This window comes from Pundamilia nyererei, unplaced genomic scaffold (assembly GCF_000239375.1).
Source record: "Pundamilia nyererei isolate P.nyererei 1_Seehausen unplaced genomic scaffold, PunNye1.0 scaffold00044, whole genome shotgun sequence".
NCBI classification, from domain to species: domain Eukaryota; kingdom Metazoa; phylum Chordata; class Actinopteri; order Cichliformes; family Cichlidae; genus Pundamilia; species Pundamilia nyererei.
In genome coordinates, this window is record NW_005187445.1 from 3,082,205 (window position 1) to 3,103,371 (window position 21,167).

The 21,167-nt window shown below is 45.6% G+C and overlaps 1 protein-coding gene across 4 annotated transcripts in view; it reads right to left on the reverse strand.

Annotated features, from left to right (window-relative positions):
* Positions 1-1,685: 1,685 nt before the first annotated feature.
* The window catches only part of LOC102213181 (nuclear receptor coactivator 3-like), a 65,816-nt gene continuing 46,334 nt past the window's right edge, over positions 1,686-21,167 (reverse strand). For all 4 annotated transcript variants that reach the window (XM_005731779.1, XM_013910501.1, XM_013910500.1 and 1 more), the window contains 21 exons: positions 19,531-19,638; positions 18,546-18,706; positions 16,576-16,676; positions 16,304-16,478; positions 13,659-13,841; positions 13,217-13,303; positions 12,930-13,070; positions 12,482-12,629; positions 11,665-12,155; positions 10,452-11,572; positions 10,198-10,330; positions 8,957-9,112; positions 8,489-8,722; positions 8,062-8,167; positions 7,791-7,962; positions 7,166-7,492; positions 6,668-6,766; positions 5,827-6,079; positions 5,504-5,681; positions 5,192-5,384; positions 1,686-4,443 (listed from right to left, as the gene is read on the reverse strand). In XM_005731779.1, the coding sequence (XP_005731836.1) occupies positions 4,432-4,443; positions 5,192-5,384; positions 5,504-5,681; positions 5,827-6,079; positions 6,668-6,766; positions 7,166-7,492; positions 7,791-7,962; positions 8,062-8,167; positions 8,489-8,722; positions 8,957-9,112; positions 10,198-10,330; positions 10,452-11,572; positions 11,665-12,155; positions 12,482-12,629; positions 12,930-13,070; positions 13,217-13,303; positions 13,659-13,841; positions 16,304-16,478; positions 16,576-16,676; positions 18,546-18,706; positions 19,531-19,619 (4,560 nt within the window). In that variant the 5' untranslated portion in view covers positions 19,620-19,638 and the 3' untranslated portion in view covers positions 1,686-4,431. The remainder of the gene's footprint in view (positions 4,444-5,191; positions 5,385-5,503; positions 5,682-5,826; positions 6,080-6,667; positions 6,767-7,165; positions 7,493-7,790; positions 7,963-8,061; positions 8,168-8,488; positions 8,723-8,956; positions 9,113-10,197; positions 10,331-10,451; positions 11,573-11,664; positions 12,156-12,481; positions 12,630-12,929; positions 13,071-13,216; positions 13,304-13,658; positions 13,842-16,303; positions 16,479-16,575; positions 16,677-18,545; positions 18,707-19,530; positions 19,639-21,167) is intronic.

The following is a 21,167-nucleotide window of genomic DNA, read 5'->3' on the forward strand; positions in this document are numbered from 1 at the left end:
TATCCGCGCATCCCTCCTCCTGCTCCACCCTACCCCCTGCCGCCACACACACACACACACACACACACACACACACACACACACACACACACACACAGAGGAAACCCCCAACTTGGTCAGTGAAATGATGAAACGGAACAGCCGGATAATTTGGGGACCAAATGTCTCCAGGAAAAACCGGATCGTGTGCGCGCCTGAGAATGCGTTTGACTTGAAGCTTCGGAGAAAGTTGGTGCGAGGAAAACAGTGATGAGAATGACAATTAACCAAAAATACACATAAAACCGGCAGTTTGTAAAAAACTTTGGACTTTTTCGTATGGCAAAATTCCCACAGCATGGCTTTAAGGAAGAATTATTTTGAACTAAAGTTCGCAATTAAGGTTTTAACAAAACCAGCCTCCGCGAGTGAAGCAGCCAAAAATGGTGCTACTGTATAATTTACAAGAGATAAAATACTATTAAGGAAATTTGTTCTCGATTAAGCTAAAATATGCCAAGTTCCTCACCCACTACAAAAGCTCTAACTGTCCTGACTGTTTGAACCAAACTAACACTCCACAGAAGTGCTGGCGGCGCTGTGAAGCAATTCACTGCACCCAATAGTTCCCCATTCCGAGTAACTTCATTAACATGCATGCGCTGGAAGTCATCCCCTGGAAATCATTAACCGGTGGACGAAGTTTCATAAAGAGTAGAGGAGACCTTCACATCTCCAACCTGCTGATCACCAATTTCTCCAACTGAAACACTGCGTATTTATTTAACCCTCTGAGGTCTGAATCATCAGAAGTAGTATATTTTGCAGAAAGGCAAAAAGGACCTCGCTGTAAAAACTGTAAATATTCTAAGGAGTTTTTAAGGAGTTAGAATGATTTTTTTTCCTTTGTTCATAGATCGATAAGAAGTGGGAGAATAATCTAATAAAAACAAAACTTACATATTGTAAATGGCTATTGGTTACAGATGGCGTGATTGTGTGATGATTCAGAGCTACGAAGCTCTGATTGATTGTTACGTTACCTTAAAACTGAAGGGAAACGTTAAAAAAAATGCTTTGCATTTCAGACTTGCAGTTGTTGGAGAATTTAAAAGGGTGAATGAGTCACCCCACAGCAGCAAGTCAATCAAGTGAAAGTTATTTAAAGCTCTAAAAGGCGGATAGAGTCTTTTAAAGTTTCTGTACAGTAACAGAAGCTGCAGCACTCGTGGGGATCGGATGGCCTTGCCTGATGTGTGTGTGTGATCCTTTCATTAGAGGGTGGGGGTGGATAATTAAGATGAGGGAAGAAAGCGGGATGATACATGACAAAAGCTCACACGTTTGAGAGAGCGGCGGGGCTCTTGCAGGAAACATCCCTGCAGATGAAAGAGAGACGTAAATGAGAAGAAGCTCTCGTCTTTTGTTTTAGAGGAATGGCCACCCAAACGCCCGAATCCCCCACTACATGTTGATAGCTCTCATCCACACAAAGACACACTCACCTCCCCTCCTCCACACAGACTCACGTCTCATTAATACTTGGACCAGAAGAACGTCTGCTTGTAACATACACTTGTAGCTCCTGAAAGGCTCAGATACTGCAGCAGAAACACAGTTTCAGCGCTTTCTGTAAGTCTGGATTGTTGCTGCAGGGCGTGAAGACCGATGAGTCGTGCACAAAAGCAAACACAGCAGAGCCACTGTAATGTTTAAATATAAATTTGTATTTACATCAATATTAACATCAAGAAACAAGGTAAGAAAAATGCAACAGTATTTTACATCCTGTATTAATGACTGTATGATTCCCAGATGTGTTTTCTCTTTTCTTTAAGCTCCAATGAAGCACTGAGAGGAGTTCCTTTCCGTTAAAGCAGAAACACAGATGTTTTGTTTGAAATGTTTGTGGATAAGTCTTTCATATTCTTCATCGAGAGACAAGGGTTTTAGAAAAAAAGAAATCCAGGCTATTATTCTGAGACATAAATGACATCAATCATGAATGAAGCCTCCCTTTCCCAGCTTAAAAACATTCTCCTGTGTGAAATTTGCAGCACCACGATTCAACTGGCCATAAGGTCTACAGAAAGGAAGAAACAATCACAAACAAAAACCGAAAGCACCTCAGCAGAACCAGACTCATGTCTACTCTATTTCATACAGATGGGGGATATAATATATGCAATTAAACATATTCAGCTCAATGTATATTATAGGTAATGTGCAACAGTAAAAGCACACATGAGTACTTGCACAATCTACATCAGGAACTGTGTCTACGCACTGCAGAATGACAAACAGAAATCTTTGGGTTGAGCGTGTTTTCAAAGGTAGATTTCTCAACAGAAAGTTCCACAGGAAACACATCAGAAATAAAGTTCAAAACTTGAATGTAAAATTAAAAAACACCCTGCCAAGACAGTGGCAGATAATCAGGGGATTTAAATCTCCTTCCTTCTGTTTGTTGCTTTCGTCATGATTAAATATCTGCGGACAAACCGCACAGGCTTACGGACACAGCGGGACTGATTTCCAAAGTCTCGTATATGAGGCTGAACGAAACTGAAAGCACAGAAACCTCAGGAGGGGAAAACAAGTCAGAAATGGAAGCTTGAGGTTAAGTACAGAGAATACACACCTCACATACCGGTAAGACATCTGGGCCTCTTGAAGCCTAACACAATCATGTGTCAACTCTTTTTATATAGGCAATTGTTTTGTTTTAATTAAAAGAAATATAATTTACTTAAAAAAAAAAAAAGTTAACCCACTAGCACCTCTTTAGCTAAGACTATGTCCTCGGAAAAATAAAGAGAAGTTCTTGATTCGGAAATCACAAAATAAAAATAAAGGTGCGTTCTGAGAGAGGGAAAGTGGCAGTATGAAAGAAAGTCACACGTACTGCTTACAAAAAGAGGCCCTTCCTTTCCAAACCGATGGTTAAAGTATTGAAAATAAAAGCCGAGCCATGACAGAATAAGAAAATTACACTTTTAAATATCAAGCCTTACAAGCTGTGCAAAAAACAGTATGTGACCTACAAAAGCATATATATATTTATATATAGTACATTTGAAGCATATTTACAATTCATATTCACAGACAAAAGGAAAAGAAAAGCTCCTAACAAGACACCATGTCTAATACTGCAGTACCGTCGCTTTGAGTAAACAATGCTTCAGCTTTGTCCTCAGAGGAAAACCAGGAGGAAGGATTATTGCTAGAAATATGCACACCTACACTCAAATCTAACACTTTCTTTTAAAATGTTAGGTAATCTAGGCATAATTTCATAACTGGCAATCCATTTTTGATTTACTTACTAGTAGCACTGAAAACGGGTGCAAGGTAACCAAAATATCTGAATCACTTTGAGCTAAAAATCACCTCCTCAATGTAAATGATCACCTTATGACTCTGTAGAAATATAAGTGGAGTGTTTGAATTTTAATAGAAGACTCTTTGTTCCAAGAGTGACTTTAAAGTGGCTTAAAAATTGTCATATTAATAAATCCGCACACTATATACGAGTGTATTGGATCAAATCTGTGCTTACTGCCTTTCTACTGGTTCCCACTAATGAACAAAGAGCATCAAGGTTACCCATTTCCAATCAACAGCGCCTTTTCTTAGATAGGAAACCCTGAAGAACAACGCACACAAAAATAAACAGAAGATGTCTGCTGCTATGCGTTAATTCTCGGGTAAAGGCCTCTATATTGCCACAATCCTTTTGATGTTGGCTTTTCCTTAAAGTGCAATCAGCCAACAAGGAATTCAGTCGTACTTTAGCCCAGGGGCGTCCCAGGGAATGAAACAATGTGCTACTGCTTAATCACATTCGTGTGAGTGTCACAATCTGACGGCTCGTCATCTAGAACCGCTTTGACAGAGATCCTCCAGGAGCAGCAGAAAGACGGCGGATTAAAAAAAGTCCCGAAGAGTTCAGAAACGAGAGAGCAATCTTTTCAGATCTGAATACAGCTTCATGGTACATTCGACAAAGGAGAGGATGTCACAACACGTTTGTCCACGTGGTTTCACTCGAGCGTCCGTCCACCTTCACCGCTTGGTCCGGCGAGTGCGTTCGGCGTGGGCACGCACACACTGCTCACAAAGAGGGGGATATTATACTAAGGTCCGTTAGAGGAATCGCAAAGGTGTCTGTATGACCATCGTTATGTATCTGTGTGTAAAGAAGTCACAGTGTTTCTGATTTTTTTATGTTTTTTTGTGTGTTTTCATGTATGTGACAGAGTCTGTGTTTCCGCAGGTTGCCAGACTGACGGTACTGGCCACGAGTCCAAAGGGAAGTTCACGCCCCCACCTGGTGGGAGTACAGCACAGCACAGACTAACATCGCCCAGTCTGCCCAACACACCCGGTGCTGCAGCCGTCTGCCGTCTCTGAATGGTGATCACAGTGAGACAAAGGAGTCTGCCACGATGTTCAGCAGTATTTCTAAACGTACAGCAGAGGCAGAGAAGAGAGAAAATGAGACAGGGAAGTGCAATCAACAAGTTTTCCACAAAACACCTGCTAGAAAGAGACACGACAGGTTCAGTCAAGTCTGTCCTAAAAAATACTTACATACTTATATATAGTCATTGGTGTCTGTCATTTAAAGTGGCCGTTTATTAATTTCTGCCCTGTTGAAATTGTGAATAATGAATAAATAAAGGTAATTCTGGACTGTGACTCTTACAGAGCAAAGGTATTCTAAGACTTGACAATATAATGTTTTTCTAGTATGTGAGATACAAGAGCGTAGGTAAGGAGCCCGTTTTGACAAATATGCAACAAAGAGGACCGTCACACCTTTTCATATAATGTGCAAAGGACTTTGGGATTTATTTGTGTTACAGAAACAAGAAGGTGGAGGCATGCATCTTGATCAAGTTAGCTTAGCTTAAGAAATCTGCACAAAGATAAGATTTTGGGCTCAGTTTGCTTCCCGGGACTTCTAGTTGGATCTTCAAAGAAACTGTAGCAGTCAGTCAGATCTGCAGGTACTTATAAGAGTTTGAGAACCATAAGTGACGACATTAATGTTTCTATACGTTTAAAACAAGCTTAGAGTTTAAGCTTCACTTCCCTGTGCTGTAAAAACTATGTATACTATGAATAAGAGGACTTCTTTAGTCAGCAGTTAATACGCCTTTAACACATATGAGCCTGTTCTTTAGCTTCTCACACGCTCTGAACATACCTGATCAGGCCCCATCGGCATTCGTCCCATCACCATTGGGTTCATACCCATTTGCCCCATGTGACCTCCTCCTCCACTAGGCGGCATGCCCCCGTTCATCATCATGCCTCCATACTGCCCTGGATTCCCCTGCTGGCCAAACTGCTGTTGCCCTGGAGGTCCCTGCTGCGCAAACTGTTGCTGAGGGTACGAACTGGTAACAGAAGGAAGAAGAGTTAAACTGTTCCTCTTCAACAAGAGAAGAACAGAAACTATGCCCATCCCTCTCCCCTCCTCCTGACAGCGAGATGTAGGGGAGTAAATGTGTCATACCTGTTGCGACCCATGCCTCCCTGTGACCAGCCTTTCATATCAGCACCTTGGTACATGGGGCCACCCTGTGGGTGCTGTTGCATCATGGGATTTTGAGGCCCCAGGCGGCCAGGCATCATGGCATTAGGAGGACTTCCACCTGAGGGGCCAAAAGAGGGGTCTCCTTGCTGGCCCATCCCTGTGGGGAAATCATCAAGCTTCAACTTCTCTCCACTATTGTTTAGGTACCAGTAATGTTCAAGGCACAGTTGATAAATACAGTACCAGCACTCACCACCAGGGAGCAGCAGTATTCTGCCTAGAAAGCAGTTAATTAGACTCACCGTAGTTGCCACCATAGCCAAACTGCTGGGGGCCCGGCTGGCCCATGGTTGGCCCTCCCATAGGGTTGTCCATACCGCCAGGAGCTGTAACGTTGGGAGGAGGGCTGAACCCTCCGGCAGCCGCAGCAGCTGCCGCCGCCGCCTGCTGTTGCTGTTGCTGCTGCATCAGCATCATCATGCGTTGCCTCCTCATCTGCATGGTGACCATCTCCCTGCTTCGTTGAGCCATCATCTGAGCATTCAAGAAGCTCGGCTGGAGAAAATAAATAGATAATCACATATCCAGAGGAGAACTGTCACCTGCTGTAGTCATATTTAGACCTTTCTGAAAATATGTGATGAAGAATGTGTTAAAACTGATGGGAAAATGGACACGGTGTAATAATATTTTCCTAAATTTTACTAAACTACAACAGCCAATTACACTATTAAAGATGTAGCACTTGAAAACTGCAACAATGCTTCAATAATAGACTGGGTCTAAAATTGCTGCAACTCATCAGAGGTCACTGTAATACTTTTTTTCAACCCCAAATTAAGGCTGAAAGTCTGCACGCGGCTAAATTAACAAAATTTGTGTCGATGGTTCAGAAGAAAAAGATGCAAAAAGGGTGATTTATTATAACACAGTGCCACATTTAAAAAACTGTGCACACACAAAAGGTCTGAGCTTGCACACAGTAACTCTACAGCTACTGCGTCAGCCGTTATATCTATTTGCTTGGTACATAAACACCTTTTTGTGTGTTTATTTAGTCATTAATAAAAGTATGACAGGTAACTGCAGTCACATTAAATCCATTTTCACTTAGATGTAACCAAACAGGTTTTTGACATCTACCTGTCCTCCCATGCCAGGTTGCATGCCAGGCCTCATGCCAGGGTTTCCTCCTGGGTTCTCCATTTTCAAGGCCATGCCCTGCCGTGTCTGATTCATGAACTTCAGGAAAAAACAAAAATCCAGGATGACAAGATGACAAAAGCAAATATTAACACAGAGCTCCAACACAGAGAGACAGACTTAATATTTACATCTATGGCCAACTTTTGGTTACCAGTTAACCTAACAAGCATGTCTTTGGCCTGCAGGGGGAAGCTGCAAGAGCGAGGAAGCTCCAAATTTCAAAATGGACAAAACTATCCACAGCAAATACAGGTTTCCAATTTTCCAAGGTAAGACCACCACTGACTTTATTTGCATAATGGTACACTTGCGTTTGTCGTTCTAATTTAAACATACTGCATATCCTGTTTGTATCACAAAAACTACAATACTGGGACAAATCTGACCCAAGTTAATTTGCCTGTAAAACAAATCATGATGGTCTTGTGGTCACACCTGTTGTCCCTGCAGTCTCTGTTGCAGCTGAAGTCTCATTGGTTTGTTTGCACTCATCATCCTGGGTCGCATCATGTTGGCACGAGGGTGGCCCATGCCCACCATTCCACCCATAGCGGGGAAACTGCCGCCTTGGCCCATTTGTGAGAGCATGGGCCCAAATCCCCCCTGCTGGGCCTGACCCTGCATAGGGTTCCCTCCATAGCCAGGCTGCATAGGCATAGTAGGAGGTCCAGGATAGCCCTGCCCATAGAGAGGCTTCTGGTCCACTACCATGGACGGATCCTGCCCTGGAAAAGGTTCTAGCTGCTGCTCTGCTCCCTGTGTCTGGAGGAGATAGGACAAGAGGACAAAAAGAGAAGTCTGTCAAACTTCCAATTGGTTTCCAATTGGTTTGCTCTGTAATTATCTTTTTTTAAGTGCACAGACTGATCCCTCTGGGCTCATCTGTTACCTTTCAGTAAGGGAACAGATTGAACAGGGTGAGTCACGACTGAAATATCAAATGCAAAGATGAATGCTACACTCGCATGCAAGCAATGATATTTTTCTCCTTTTACATCACATATTGAGAGGTCTGGAAGAGCACAGGGGTGAACATGTTGTCCTTTTATTGTTTTCTAACCTGGCTGACGAGGTCTGGGATGCCCAGAGCTCTGTCTATCTCCTCCAAAGCGATGCCATCTGTATTGTTCAGCAGGGAGTCTAGCTGGTCCAAAAGTGCCCGTTCATCGCTCTGACCCTCACTCGTGGTGGGAGGCACCAGAAGATCATCTAAGGTGTTGCCAAACTGCCGCCTGCAACAAACGCAGAAAAAGAGAAACTCAGCACAAGGTTCAGGATAAAACATAAGAACATAAGAATTCAATGGAGACCCAGAGGGGTGTTGCACTGACCTGCTTCCCTCCATGCCCATCATTGTGTCCGGCCAGGAGGGCGACTGGTTCGGTTGGCCCTGCTGGCTGAAGGGGCTCATACCCATGCCCATATCAGCAGAACCTCCTAAACCAGCAAGACATGGGTATAGTTATATAGCCAGTCAGCTGCTTAACTGCTAATAAGGTTTCTAGCAGGAAACATTCACATTCCCCCAAGAAATGTAATTACTTTACTTTTCATCTCACACTATCATTCAAACAGAAAGTTAAGTTTCATTTATTCATAGTTAAGTTAAACTATGACTATACATTACAGATACTGAACACAGTATAAATATACCTGCCAATCTCCTCGGCTTGTATTTCTAAAATTTCACCCTTCTGTCTGTGCTTGTAAACATTTCCCTACCACCATCGGCGCCTGGGCCCCGTATGACAGACGTACCCATATCCATGAGCTGTTGCTGCAACATCGACCTTGTGGCTGGTACGCTGTTGGAGCGGCTGACCATGGGCCCTGACATTACGCCCTTGCCGTTGTTGTTGTACTCCATGCCCGGGCGCATCATGGGTGGATATCCTGCTGAGCCCACAGGACTGGCACTGGTGCGGGGCATGCCCCACTCACCTGAACTACCCATGGGGGATCTCTGAGGACCCATCCCTCTATTCATTGGTCCTGGCAACACATAAACACCACATGCGTGTGTCAGTATCAGTATCAGTATACACAGAGCAGTTTAGCCCAGTCTTAGTCCTCAATATTATCCATTTAAATTGTGATACAGTCAAGGGCAGAAACTGGTGAACACATACAAAAAAAAACAAACCAAAAACTGAGAGGCAGAGAAAGAGTGAGAGGAAATGTGCGGAGTAAATAAATTCTGAGCTCCATAAACACATAGCCACACACCCATGTTTCCTGGATAGCTGTCTGGGCTGCCCATCATGTTTTCCTGCTTGACAAGCATGGGGCGTCTGCCTCCTCCAGGCCCACCAGGAGGCTTTGCATCCATGGACATAGCCCTCTGGAAGGGCACCCGGGGTCCTGAACCCATACCTGGACTCCCTGTACAAGCAGCATAAAAAGATTTCGGTGCTTTATAAAAATGTAAATGTATGACATGAGAAAAAACAGCTCCTATAATAACATATTTGTCTTGAAAAGTATTGATATCCCATTGTTGCACAAGCTTTCTTTTTATGGATTCATAAATGAATAAATGAGAAAATAATGAAAATAAAGAGAAAGCCAACAGAAAATCAAATAGAATCGAATGACTAAAATTAAGCTATTTTCCCCCTGCTCCGTTACTCACAGCGGGCTGCCACAGCGGGTAGCTCCACATATTTGATTTGACTGCTGCTTTCAGTTTTTATGCCAGATGCCCTTCCCGACGCAACCCCAAAGGGATTTGTGTCTCCTCCTGGGATCAAACCGGGGATCTTCTGCAAATGTATAAACCACTACACTATGGAGCCACTAACCACTAAAAAATACAGGGACTTAATAAAATAATGCAGTTAATATTGAAAGTATTAAAAATGAAACAGGCTCCAGTCGCCTTCAACCCGAAACTGGACAAGCGGTTGAGAAAGTGGACGGATGTTTTACTCTTTCTTCTTTTTAAGACAACTTTTGTAACACTTTTAGAGATTTAGACTCACTCACATTTTATTAATCGTCATTTATTCAGCGAGCGAGGATATACAAGCTTTTTTCACAGGATTCAAAAACAGCAGCTATGACATATAAAACATTTTAACAGCTTATTAAAGTCAGATGCTGCGTGTGAATACAAATCTCTATATGGTCTAAACTAAACTCCAGTGAGAGAGATTATAGTGTTCGCTTCACTTTTGTATTTTTTGGCTTTGAAACTGAAGTTGTACTCTTTGCTACTGTTTTGTCAAAGGATCAGTGTTGCAACATGCAAAATGCTGCAAAGGAGGAGCCCTCTTCAGTACAGCTGAAGAGAAGTGTTTGGGAAACAGCCACACAGACGTTAAGAGTTCAAGAAAACTCTGAATGACAGCATGAGATGCTCAGATGCTATTTCAGTGGCATTTTATCCTGATATCATCACATATGATATCATAACGCCTGCTCTGCGTCTGTCACTTCTCATAAGCTTTGATCTGTAAACCACTCACCCTGCAGGCTGTCGTCAAGGCAACCCGGGGGTTTGCTTCCTGTGTCGTTGGCCCCTCCACCTCCAGCCTGATCGGGGTAAAAGTCAGAGCTTGAACTCCTCAGATCTCCCAGGATAGATTCCAGGTTGTGCAACTAAAAAAAGAAATAAAATAAAAATAGTTACCCAATAAGTCAACAAGACAAGATCAAACATTAATCTTCATGGAAAGCTAAATGTCAGGTCACGACAATAGTACAGTACAGTCAATCTTACATCATCAGGTGGTTCTGACTTGATCTTGCTCTCGGGATGTTCAGGTACAGGGCCGGGCCCAGATCCAGGGATACTCCGTGGTGGGCCGCCAGCAGCCCCCACAGGTCCCTTCCCGTCAAGCTCTTCGAGTTTGGGCTTAACATCCGCTGGCTCTTTGGAATCATCCTTGTTGAGGAGATAATGGAGGAGGGCATGGGTCTTCTCCTTCTTGGGACTATGCTGCTCCTGTTTGGGATCTGTGATCAACCCAGGGCCCGACCCGGCCCCTGAGCCTCCTGTTCCAACCTCAGCACCCTCCTGGCCCCCGAGAGACACCTTGCCTGTAGCCTCAGCTGTGATCTTAGCCACTTCATCTGGCGTATTGCCGTTCTGCAGCAGCTTGTGGAGGATCTTGTGCTTCTCTTGCAGCGAGCCAGTATAGTGGGCTGATGACATTGATGCTGACACGCCCCCTGGTCCTGTCGCTTGGCCTGAATTTCCACTGGCCGAAGAGGATGAGGTAACCCCAGTTGATGAGGGGCTAGTCATGCCTCCCGTCGCATCCTTACTGTCTGAGCCCCCAGGAGTGTTACTGCTGGTCGGAGGGGGCGGTACAGGGGGCCCCGTTGGCCCACTGCCACCTATTCCCAACTCCTCTGTAGGAGACGTCAGCAACTGCAGCAGCTTCTTATGTCCCTTACTGTCTGGCACTCTGCGAGGAGGTTCGGAGTTAGCCGCTCCCGCTTCATTGCTTCCGTCTCCAGAGTCTTTAGTCGCTGTTGCTGCCTGGCTATCTGGTCGGTCTCCGGAACTCTCAGCCTGAGGATGCTGATGATGGTGGTGATGGTGCATGGGGTGGTGATGGTCGCTGGGTCCAGGTGCTAAGCCCCCGGCTGGGCTTTTGGAGCCTTCCTGGCCTGGTTTGGCTGCCTGACTGGGCTGAGAAGAAGAGGAGGAGGAGTGGATGCTGGGAGAGCTGTCTGGTTTGTGGGCCGGAGAAGGAGATGTTAGGGTAGAGGGGAGTGAGCTCCCTACTCCTTCACTGATGGCTTGTAGGGCATTTAAGGAGCTGCTGGAGAAGGTGGTGGTGCTGCCCCCACTTCCACCATTACTGCCAATGCCACTCATAGGAGAGTGCAACCCTGGAACAGAAAGAGGAGTCACACATTAACTGGATTCAACAATGAATTCAGTAAATTAAAATATGCTGAACACTTGACGCTAACAGACTTACCTCCAGGTGAGAACTGGTTGGAGCCCATTTTTGGGCTTCCCCGGTTCCGAGGTGACATCAGGAGACCCTGCTGAGGAACGCCCATTCTCGGGCTCCCCGAGGGACTGTTCATGCCACTGAGGCCAAAGCCGCCACTGCTCTGAAACGGGGGCTGCTGTTGGTGCTGCGGCATGCCTTGGCCTGGGTGATTCATAGGACCCATCTGATTCATGTGCCCCATCTGATTCATCTGCATCATGCGGTTACCCATGCCTCCTCCTCCTCCACTTCCTCCTCCGCCATTTCCTCCATACATCGAGCCGCCGCCCATCGGACCCATGTGACCCTGCTCATTCATGCCGAAGCCCCTGTTCATGCCCCCCATGCCCCCCATACCCATTCCGCCACCGGTGTTCATTTGGGCATTCGGGTTGGGGCCTCCCATGCCCTGCTGTCGCATCGTGTTTGGCATCATGCTCCCACCCGGTGCTGAGCGGTAACCATTCGGCTCCCTGTGTGGAAGTAGAATAAAAACTAGCACAAGCTTTGAAAAAAAGCACATACCTTGAAAGTGCACCGTCTCCCACAATAACCTCTCAGACTGTAGACTTGAGATAAATGCATATAAAATACTCGCTCCTCTGCAGATTCTTTTCACTGTTCACAGGATGTCGGTGTATATAAAAGCTACTTCAGCTCCCACTTGAGCTATTTATGTGGCATGAATACCTTGGCCGCCTTGCATAGACATGCTTGAAGTGCTCCTTTTTGTTAGTACAATAAATGAAATGCACTTTGCCGAGTATGAATGCAGTGTGTGTATTTTCAGTTTTCTGACCTCTGTAGTAGGTGCGTGGAGATGAAGCCTTGCGGCTCGTTGCTCATAGGGTGACGGTACAGCTTACTCTTGGTCTGGGCTGTGACTGGAGTGCCGTCAGAGAGGGAGAAGCGGTACAAGGGCGTCTCTGCGTGACCCTGCAGAAAGGCTGCACAGACAGATAGAGTAAGATGACCTAAGTCACAACACAGGTCATCAATCACTTCCTATATGATGAAACCGTCTGTTCATGAGATCAGTACTGAGATGGTAATGCAGGAGGTGTTTGTGTTTAAATAAGTAAGAGTCTTCTTTCTAAAAAGATAAGTAGTAACAATAAACTAAAAACAAAGCTACAACCAAGATAAATAAATATACAGTTAATTAAATAAAGCCTTTGCCAGCTGATATTTTTAATGTGGATTTCACTGAGATGAATTCACTAAGTCCTTATACGTGCATTACCCACCCTCATGATAGTGGCGTTTGTGTGACCAGGGCTGCCCATCGCTGTGCTGAAGGAACATCTGAATGCAACGCCTCAACAAATCCTCCCAGCCCGGACGCATCGACGCTCGCAGGGAGTTCTGGTCGATCTGAATCAGTTTACCTGCCAAGCAGGACAGAAGGAGGGCACGCGGAGGGAGGAAGCAAGAAGACGCAAGAAGAAAGAGTCAAACCTGTTCGTGGGTAAAGAAAGACCATCGCGGCCTGTTTGAGCTTCTGTGTTTGTTTAGTGAGTACGCAGCTCCTCACCTGAGAGTTCATGCCTGGTGTTAAAACTCTCCGTCCTCTCCATGGCTGTCACTCGACGGGCCACGCAGATCATACATGACTGAAGGTCTGCAGGCGAAAGGAGATCAGCCTTGACGATACTTCATATTCACTCTGTGCGTTTGAGGCCGATTATTCAGTATTGGTATTTAACATTAATTTTCACCTTTTATTGTTTTATTTATGTTCTGTATTATTCATTTACTTATATCTGATTTTCCACTTTCTTTTAGAGATCCTCTTACAAAAACACAAAATAAGGGATAAGATGTGTCTCATCGAAAAATATATGAATAGACTGTAAATGTGCATGTGAGCCTCTAAATTTGTGAGGTTTCTACAAAACAGTGGATGTTGAGACAAAAACTAAGAAAAACACATTTCTGTGTAGAGACACTATTGTGAATATACTGGCTCCTCCTACCTTCGCCCTCCTCGATCATGGCCTTGGGTTGGGTAAGAGCAAAACATTGCATGGTCTCGTAGCGTGGCCCTCCAGGCCCCTCCTCCATGGGGCCGTGGGCATGGCCAAATTTGACCAGCATCCGGCAAGTAAAGGTGTGACTCTTCTGTCGGGCTGCCTCGCTTCCCCACGACACCCCATTTACTAAAAAAAGGAACACAAACAAAAAGGCGTTTACTCTTGGGAGTAAAATGGAATGAGCCTGACGCTCGTGGGACTGAAAACCACACACAGCTATGAATGGATTGCCTGTCATCAAATATCACAAACAGCTCACACCCTATCCTGCCACAGATCCACACAGACACACAAAGGACGACAAAGGAAGCAAAAAAAATAAATAAAAAATGGCACTGCAACATGTATTGTCCTTCTTTAATTGAGAAGCAGAAGCTCCCGCTGCTGTTCGGATCCCTGGCTAAATGGACCATGGGATTAATCTAGCCAAGGTGTCGATTTCCAATATCTCTCCCTCCCAGTCTGCTCTGCAGTGGGCAGAGGCCAGGGACACTCAGCCATCTATCCTCATTTAGACCCTGACTTCTCATCACGGCATGCACGCACACATTTAGAAGGGGTCACCTTCACAGGGAGATGAAGAAAGAAAGAGGCACAGGGAAAGGAAACTTCAGAGAGAGATCCGACTGTTCGCCAAGGACTGAGTGAAGCCTTATCGGGGCCTTGAGCTGGCCGGAGGTTTCTGTCTGGTAGGTGTGCGGAGGATACAAGAGAGGACCCGGGAGAGCGAGACACGTCGGGGAGGTAAGCATGGCAGTGGTGGGGAGGGGCTGTGTGATAGTGAGAGGTGATTTAACAAGGCCTTAGGTTTCTCTCTGAAAAAAAAAAAAAAAAAAAAAACAGAAAGAAAGAAACACCAGCAGTCACCGGGGCTGACGCCTCCCCTCAGACGCAATTAGCCAACAGCGAGGGAGGACAGAGGGGTCAAAAGCACACCGGCTAACAATGAAAGCTCACTTCATGTTCTGGGGACGAGCGTGTGTGTCTGTTTTTGTTGGTGTATGTGTGTTTCTTGGGTGCTTGTGTGGTGTGTGTGTGTGTATTTAACTGTAGCTGGCACGGTCAGCGGTCATCCCGCAGGAATGTGCAGCGAGAGCGCATTTCATTCACGGCTTCTAAAGATAATGAAGGGGCAGAGCAGCAGAGCGAGACACAATGAGGGGTGGGAGAGCAGAAAGGGAAGCCGGTTGAGAAACAGACAACCACAATATTCGTCTTAGTAGGCAGCCATATTAAGTATGAATGAGGCTGAGAAAGAGCGAGTTGAGGGAGGCACCAGGGACGCTGAGAGGAAAAGTAGATAAAGATGAGTGTTAAAAGATAAAGAGAGCAAGTGAATAAAGGAGCGTGCAGGGGAAGAGGCAGAATAAGTGGGAGAACGTGTCAGTGACATGTCGGAGCCGCCGCCACCACTGCTGCTCGGAGGTTGCTGCTGCTTAGTTAATCGAGTAGCAGGTTCAGTCGAGCACACATATCCATAATTAATCAGCTTTATAAATAGTTCTCCACGCACATGCTCACATACGCGCGCGCACACACACACACACACGGCACCCTGACGAGTGGATTACTGACATAGACGTGTGAAAATACACAATAAGCAGTCGGAGAAAGCAACATTTGCTCGAGTACTGCGCTTAACTCTTTCCTGTTTAGCTATTTCTTGGAGACACGCTCTCAAACGTGGTGATGTGATGCTTTATTTGAGTTTATTTTTTAATAATTTTGAGCCACCGAGTCTGAAAGCGCCACTTATCGTGACGATCACTTCTTATCATTTTTAGAATTTTTTTAGATAACAACACCAAAATAACCAGGAGATGAATTCATAATAGGAGCAATCATCATTTGCACTCCGGTATTAAAGAATTAGCCTCACCTCATCCAACTACACAACAATAAAATGATACTAACAGAGGGTACTTACATTACTCTGGTTGTACACAAATACTAAAAGTAGAAAGATTTCCCATACTTCGAATGGAGTATTTTTAGGGTGTGGTGGTACTACTTTTAGCTGAGTATAAGTTTTGAGTGCTTGCTCCACAACTGACAATAAGACACACATACGTACATGCAAACACAGTGAATTAAGTAGAGGAAAGTGAGGAGGTGCATTATTCAGCAGTACGTAGTTTCCAGATGGCTGCCATGGGATCTGAATAGAGCTCGGGCCTGTTTTACACTGTCTGGACCACTGAGTGTGACTGACAGCCGCGCTACGCTCTGCCTGCTTAGCACCGAGTGGGTGGGTGCTCCTGTGCACATGTATGTTTTGTCAGGTGTGTGTGTGTGTGTGTGTGTGTATGCGTGCATGTGTTTCTGAATTGCTCCTATGCACATGAACACGCTTCCCAGGAGCTCCTCATTATAACAGGAGATGGAGTAAAGACCGGAGGTGCAAGATAAATAACTTTGAGAGTTTACGTTGACGTGTGCGGAGAGTTGTTGTAACCTCTCAAAGTTAGTTTTATACCTTGGCCCTGTGGAAGATGTCAAGCAGGGTTTGCTTTTGAGCAGATGTGTAGCTTTGCAGTGTGTGTGTGTGTATTGAGATGTGTAGGCTTGTGTGTGTGCGTGTTCCTCACTGTTGGTCTTGGGCAGGTTCTTGTGAAACTCCTCTCTGTCGTCCTCGTGAAGAATGTTGTACACGCTGGTGTTGATGAGCTCCTCCTGTTTGTACTGCAGGTACTGCGTCACGTTGTCCGACACGAACACGATGCTGCCCTCCCGGTTTACCACGAACAGGAAGCCATCCAGAGCCTGGAGCAGAGCGGCCGGAAGTTACCAACGGCCAGGTGGCCAATCGTAAGCATTGATAAAAAGCACGTGATTGACAGGGGAGGAGAGCTGGGCTCACCTGCAGCAGAAGTGGACCCAGGTGGTCCTTGTCGATGACCCCCTGACCAGTTGAGGACACGTCTGACTTTTGAACGTCGTCATCGTTGGATGAAGCTTTACCTGGAGGAGAGGAAATGAATCACAACAATAAATAAATAAATCGATGACATCACACACAGTCAGTTCAAACCCAGCTGTTTTCAAAGAAGAAAAAAAAAAGAGCAAAGGAGAAACAAGGTGAGAGCTATGTTACCTGAGAAGAAGCAGCCAGTCCTTCACTACCCAATCTGCATCAGCAGGGGGCAGCGTTTCTCAAGTTTCACTTTTTTTTTTTTTTTTAAATTTAAAAATACAGGTGAGGAGGGAGACGGATAGAGGCAGGTTTCTCTGAGGAGCCCGTCAGGAGGAGAGGAGGGCTGGGTGCATGTGGAGCAGGTAGCTGCCGTCCTCATGCTTTATATTCAGTGTCAGACTGTGAGGGACTGGCTGGTAGGCTGGGGCTGAGAGAGAGAGCGAGCGGGAGAGAGCTAGAGAGGATCTGGAAGCTGTAATGGTGCAGGGGTAGGAGCTAAGACACCTGAATTAATGGAGGTGCTGAGGCTGAGAGCGGGAAACACAGACGGAGAGAAAGATGGAGATGGGGAGGTCCGGGGCTGAGACAGAGAGATGTGGATGGGAAAAATGGATTGTGTTGGCTCGTTGTATTAATGCAGAGCTCGGTCTGAGAAAGAGGCGGGGGCTGCTTGGCTACAGGAATCATTCTATCTGATTAGCTCCCAAGGGGCACTGATACCCACACAAAGAAAAAAAAAAAAGCCATTGCTGCCTGCAGCCGGGCGCTGCGAAGTTAGGAAGAGAAGGACGAAAAGAAATGAGGGAAAGGAAGAGGAGAGAGAATGAAACAGAAAGAGAGAGGCTGCGCTCTATCAGTTCATTCAATATCTTAAGATGCTGGGAGCAAACCTGAAGATGCTGCAACTCATTGTGCTGCAATACAGATGAGACATGAGGAGGGAAGAAAAAAAAAAAGCAGGAGAGCAGAAGTGAAGCAAAAGCAGAGAATCTTACATCCAAGTGAGATGAGAAAACGGGAATGATTGATGGAGAAAAGAGCAAAATGAAGACTGGCAGTAAGACCAACTGAAAGTGAGAAGAGGAGAAGAGGAACAGGTAGAAAGCGAGAGACGAGTCTAAACACCCGTGTCATTTCTGTCTTCACTTCCTGTAACTATGGCAACCTGTCAGCAGCCAGTCAGGGCCAGCTGTAGCCTCTTCCCCTTCCTGTCGAGGTGGCAGACACTGACTGAGCCGAGCAGAAACAAGAAGGAACAAAATTTCACCACCGGCTCTTCCCCCTGATCTCCCTGAAGTTCACCTTGGAAGGAAAAATTGATCCTGACACACGTCCGATTCCAGGAGTTTAAATCTGTCAGTCTGTGCACTGATGGTGCCTCTGCAAGGCAAACGCTTCAGCCTGCAGCTTTCTAGATGGTTTGCTGCAGAAATGACCGCCGCATCACGGAGATGAAACTATGACAACTATGACAAGAGCAGATGTAACTGAACTAATAATTTGGCAGTTCAGCAGAACGGATGGGCATGTGATTACCTGCAAACGTCCAATTAAACAGCCCCTGGCAAGGCCAGCACACAGCTGTGCATGGCAATATTACACACAGACACACACACACTCGGAAATGACAGGTTCACAAAGCATTGCCAGTGTTTCCTCCCAAACATAAACAGTCGGGGCTGTGAAATTTGTGGGAGATGAATGACTGATCTGTCCTTGCACCTGGGCTCAGAAGAGGCACGCGTGTGCATGTGCGTGCGTACATGCTAACCCTGCAGCTGTCCATACCGCCGCTATAGCACCATAACACCTTTCCCAGTGTTTCCTACAGACACTTCCTCGCAGTCTACCTAACTTTCAGGGCACCTGTCCGCTTACTGCCCCTCAGTAGCCTTCAGATCACCGTGCCCACTCACCCTGCTCTTTGATCTGGCGGATCTGGCGCACCGTCTCTTTGAGGATGGCACATTTGTCTGGTTTGACGTTGAAGCTGTCGATGTCGCTTAGGTTGGCGGAGATCAGCTCCGCCAGTTCCTCTATGTATTTGCTCTCCTGCTCCCGCCGCTTTCTCTCACACCTGTAGGGGGGCAATAAACAAAGATTAAAGCTAAACTACAGCGATGCACTTTTCTCAAAGTGTGATCAAAGTGCTGTTTCTATGTCAGAAAACAATGCAGAGTGGCTGCGAGGTAGATGGCAAGCAGTTTATTTGTGAGACCGATGTCTTCTTTGTGCCGCAAAAAATGACTAGTTGAAATGTCAGCAGTGGTTGTATTGAAGGTTGAGAACAATGGCTATCTTACGAGTTAGTCATTTGCTGATACGGCTAACTGGACATTACTTTCTTTTTTTTTTAAAAAGCTTGCAGTACGGTCACCTTTCCCGGCAAGACTTAGAAGAGTAGATCAATACCACTTCTAGTATTTTTGGATCATATTTGCCTTTATTTTTCAGCTGCAGTGGAGACAGAGACAGAAAATGTGGAGAAAGATCATCAAACGTAGGGTGAAAGGCCAGTGGAAATAAGCATCAATAACACAAAATTGAGTCTACACACATTAACGTGGCAATGGTCAATTTAATGTGTTTGTCCTGATGAAGATCTAACTGGAATAAAAACACATGACTAAAACAAAGTCAGTATGCAGGCACTTTTTATTTCTTGCGTTCCAACCAGGTGAAAATGGCTTTACCTTCTAATTTTCAGAGCGTAAAGTACAAAGAGGAAATAAAAGAATTTTTCCAATCAAAACTACTAAATTTTTTTTTTGCAGGGTTTCACTGTTACTCATCACGGCAGACATCGACATAATAGCTGTACAGCCAGAGCTCAAGAAGACATTGACCCAGTAGCCCACTTTCCTGCATTTCCCCTCTTGTTTGCTGATCCCACACACTCACCCCATACCAGGCGTGTCACAAGTGGAAAGCTTGCGTTTCCGGTTTTCTGAGCTCAGAGGCTCCATGGAGTTTTCCCCCAGCCCGCTCATCGTGAACACATATCAGCACCTGATAGAAAAAGAGCATAAAAACACACACACACACACAGAGGTGTAAATAAAACTTTAATGCATTGAGTGAAGTGATTACACAGTCCCCTCTTAGCCTTTTAGCTCTCATTATAAAGGTAATTGTGAAGGCAGGAAGGCATGGCAAGCATCCTTTTGAACTCAGCAAAAATAATAAAGGCAGGTTGTAAATGAATAAAGTGCAAAACAGTACACAAGCAGGCTAAAATATGCTTATATCATGCAAATCGTATTCTCCTTGCAGAGACTGACAAACATAAACATGTCTCGTCGGCCGCCTCCTCCTCCTCCTCTTCTTATTTGGAGAATATGAGCGTAAGCATGTGAGGCTGTGTGTGTGTGCGTGTGTGTGTGTGGCTGTGCATGTATGAGTTCATCAGCTCGCATGGAGTATCCACACGGGCATGCACACACATACACACAAAGACACAGGATTAGCAGTGTCTCTGATGATAAGCCACGCAACGCAACTAACCCCGTTAGACAGCCGTCTGTCTCCCATAATGCATCACATTTCGTCTCCAGGAAGTGAGCTGATAAAGGTTGCGGGGATGAGAGGCAGATGGGCCGAAAAGGAGGAGGAGGAGGAGGAGGAGGAAGAGAAGGGAATAGAGGGAAGGAAAGGAAGAAATGAGGAAGGGAGGGAGAAGCCGGTGCAGTGATGTGAGCTCTGATTGGTCATTTTCTTTGCCACAGTGACAGCAGCTGACACTGGGGAAAGGTAGGAGGGAGGGAGGGGAAAGGAGGATAGAGGGAGGGAAGAGAGGAAAGTAAATGAAGGGGAGAGAGAGCACAAATATAGTGGGAGACAGAGGAATTGCAGAGGAAGGAAAAAAAAACAAGGATGGGGGGGAGAAATCAGAGCAAAAAGAGGTGGCGGCAGTAGGAGGGAGCGAGCTGAGAGAAAGAGAGATAAAGGCATGTCAAAGAAAGACAGGAGGGAAGGGGAACAGGTGAAAGGAGGAGGATTCAGTAACATTCAGACAGTCTGGAGTGTGTTTTGAATGCATGTGTGGCACACAGAGTGGGCTGAAAACCGCCTGTACCCCTCTTAACCTTCACAGCCAGAGCAGCTTTTTCATTCCATTGATTACATGGTTATCCTCTGACCAGAGCACTGCCTCTCCTGCATAGAAAATCAGGCCAGCGGCAGGGGAGAGACGCCGGCCTGTTATTTAATCATCATGCGCCATGATCTCTGGTGGGATCGGAGCAAAAGCATCTGATTGTGTTGCCTTTTTATTTTTCGGTTTCAGGACAGAGAAGGTCCCAGTCTTCAGTCGTGTGAACTTGGCTTGCGAGAACGAGAACACACCTTCCTACTGAGACAGAATCAATATGAGGACTGCTTTCACGCATGTCTGCAAGACCAGGTGAACCACAAGTGTATTCTCTTGCAAGACAACAACTGGGAATACTCTCCTAAAAGCATGAGATGCTCTGAAATCTCACAGATACTCTTGCTCAATCCTTCCCTCTTTCAAATTTCTCTTTTAATCTCTCCCTCGA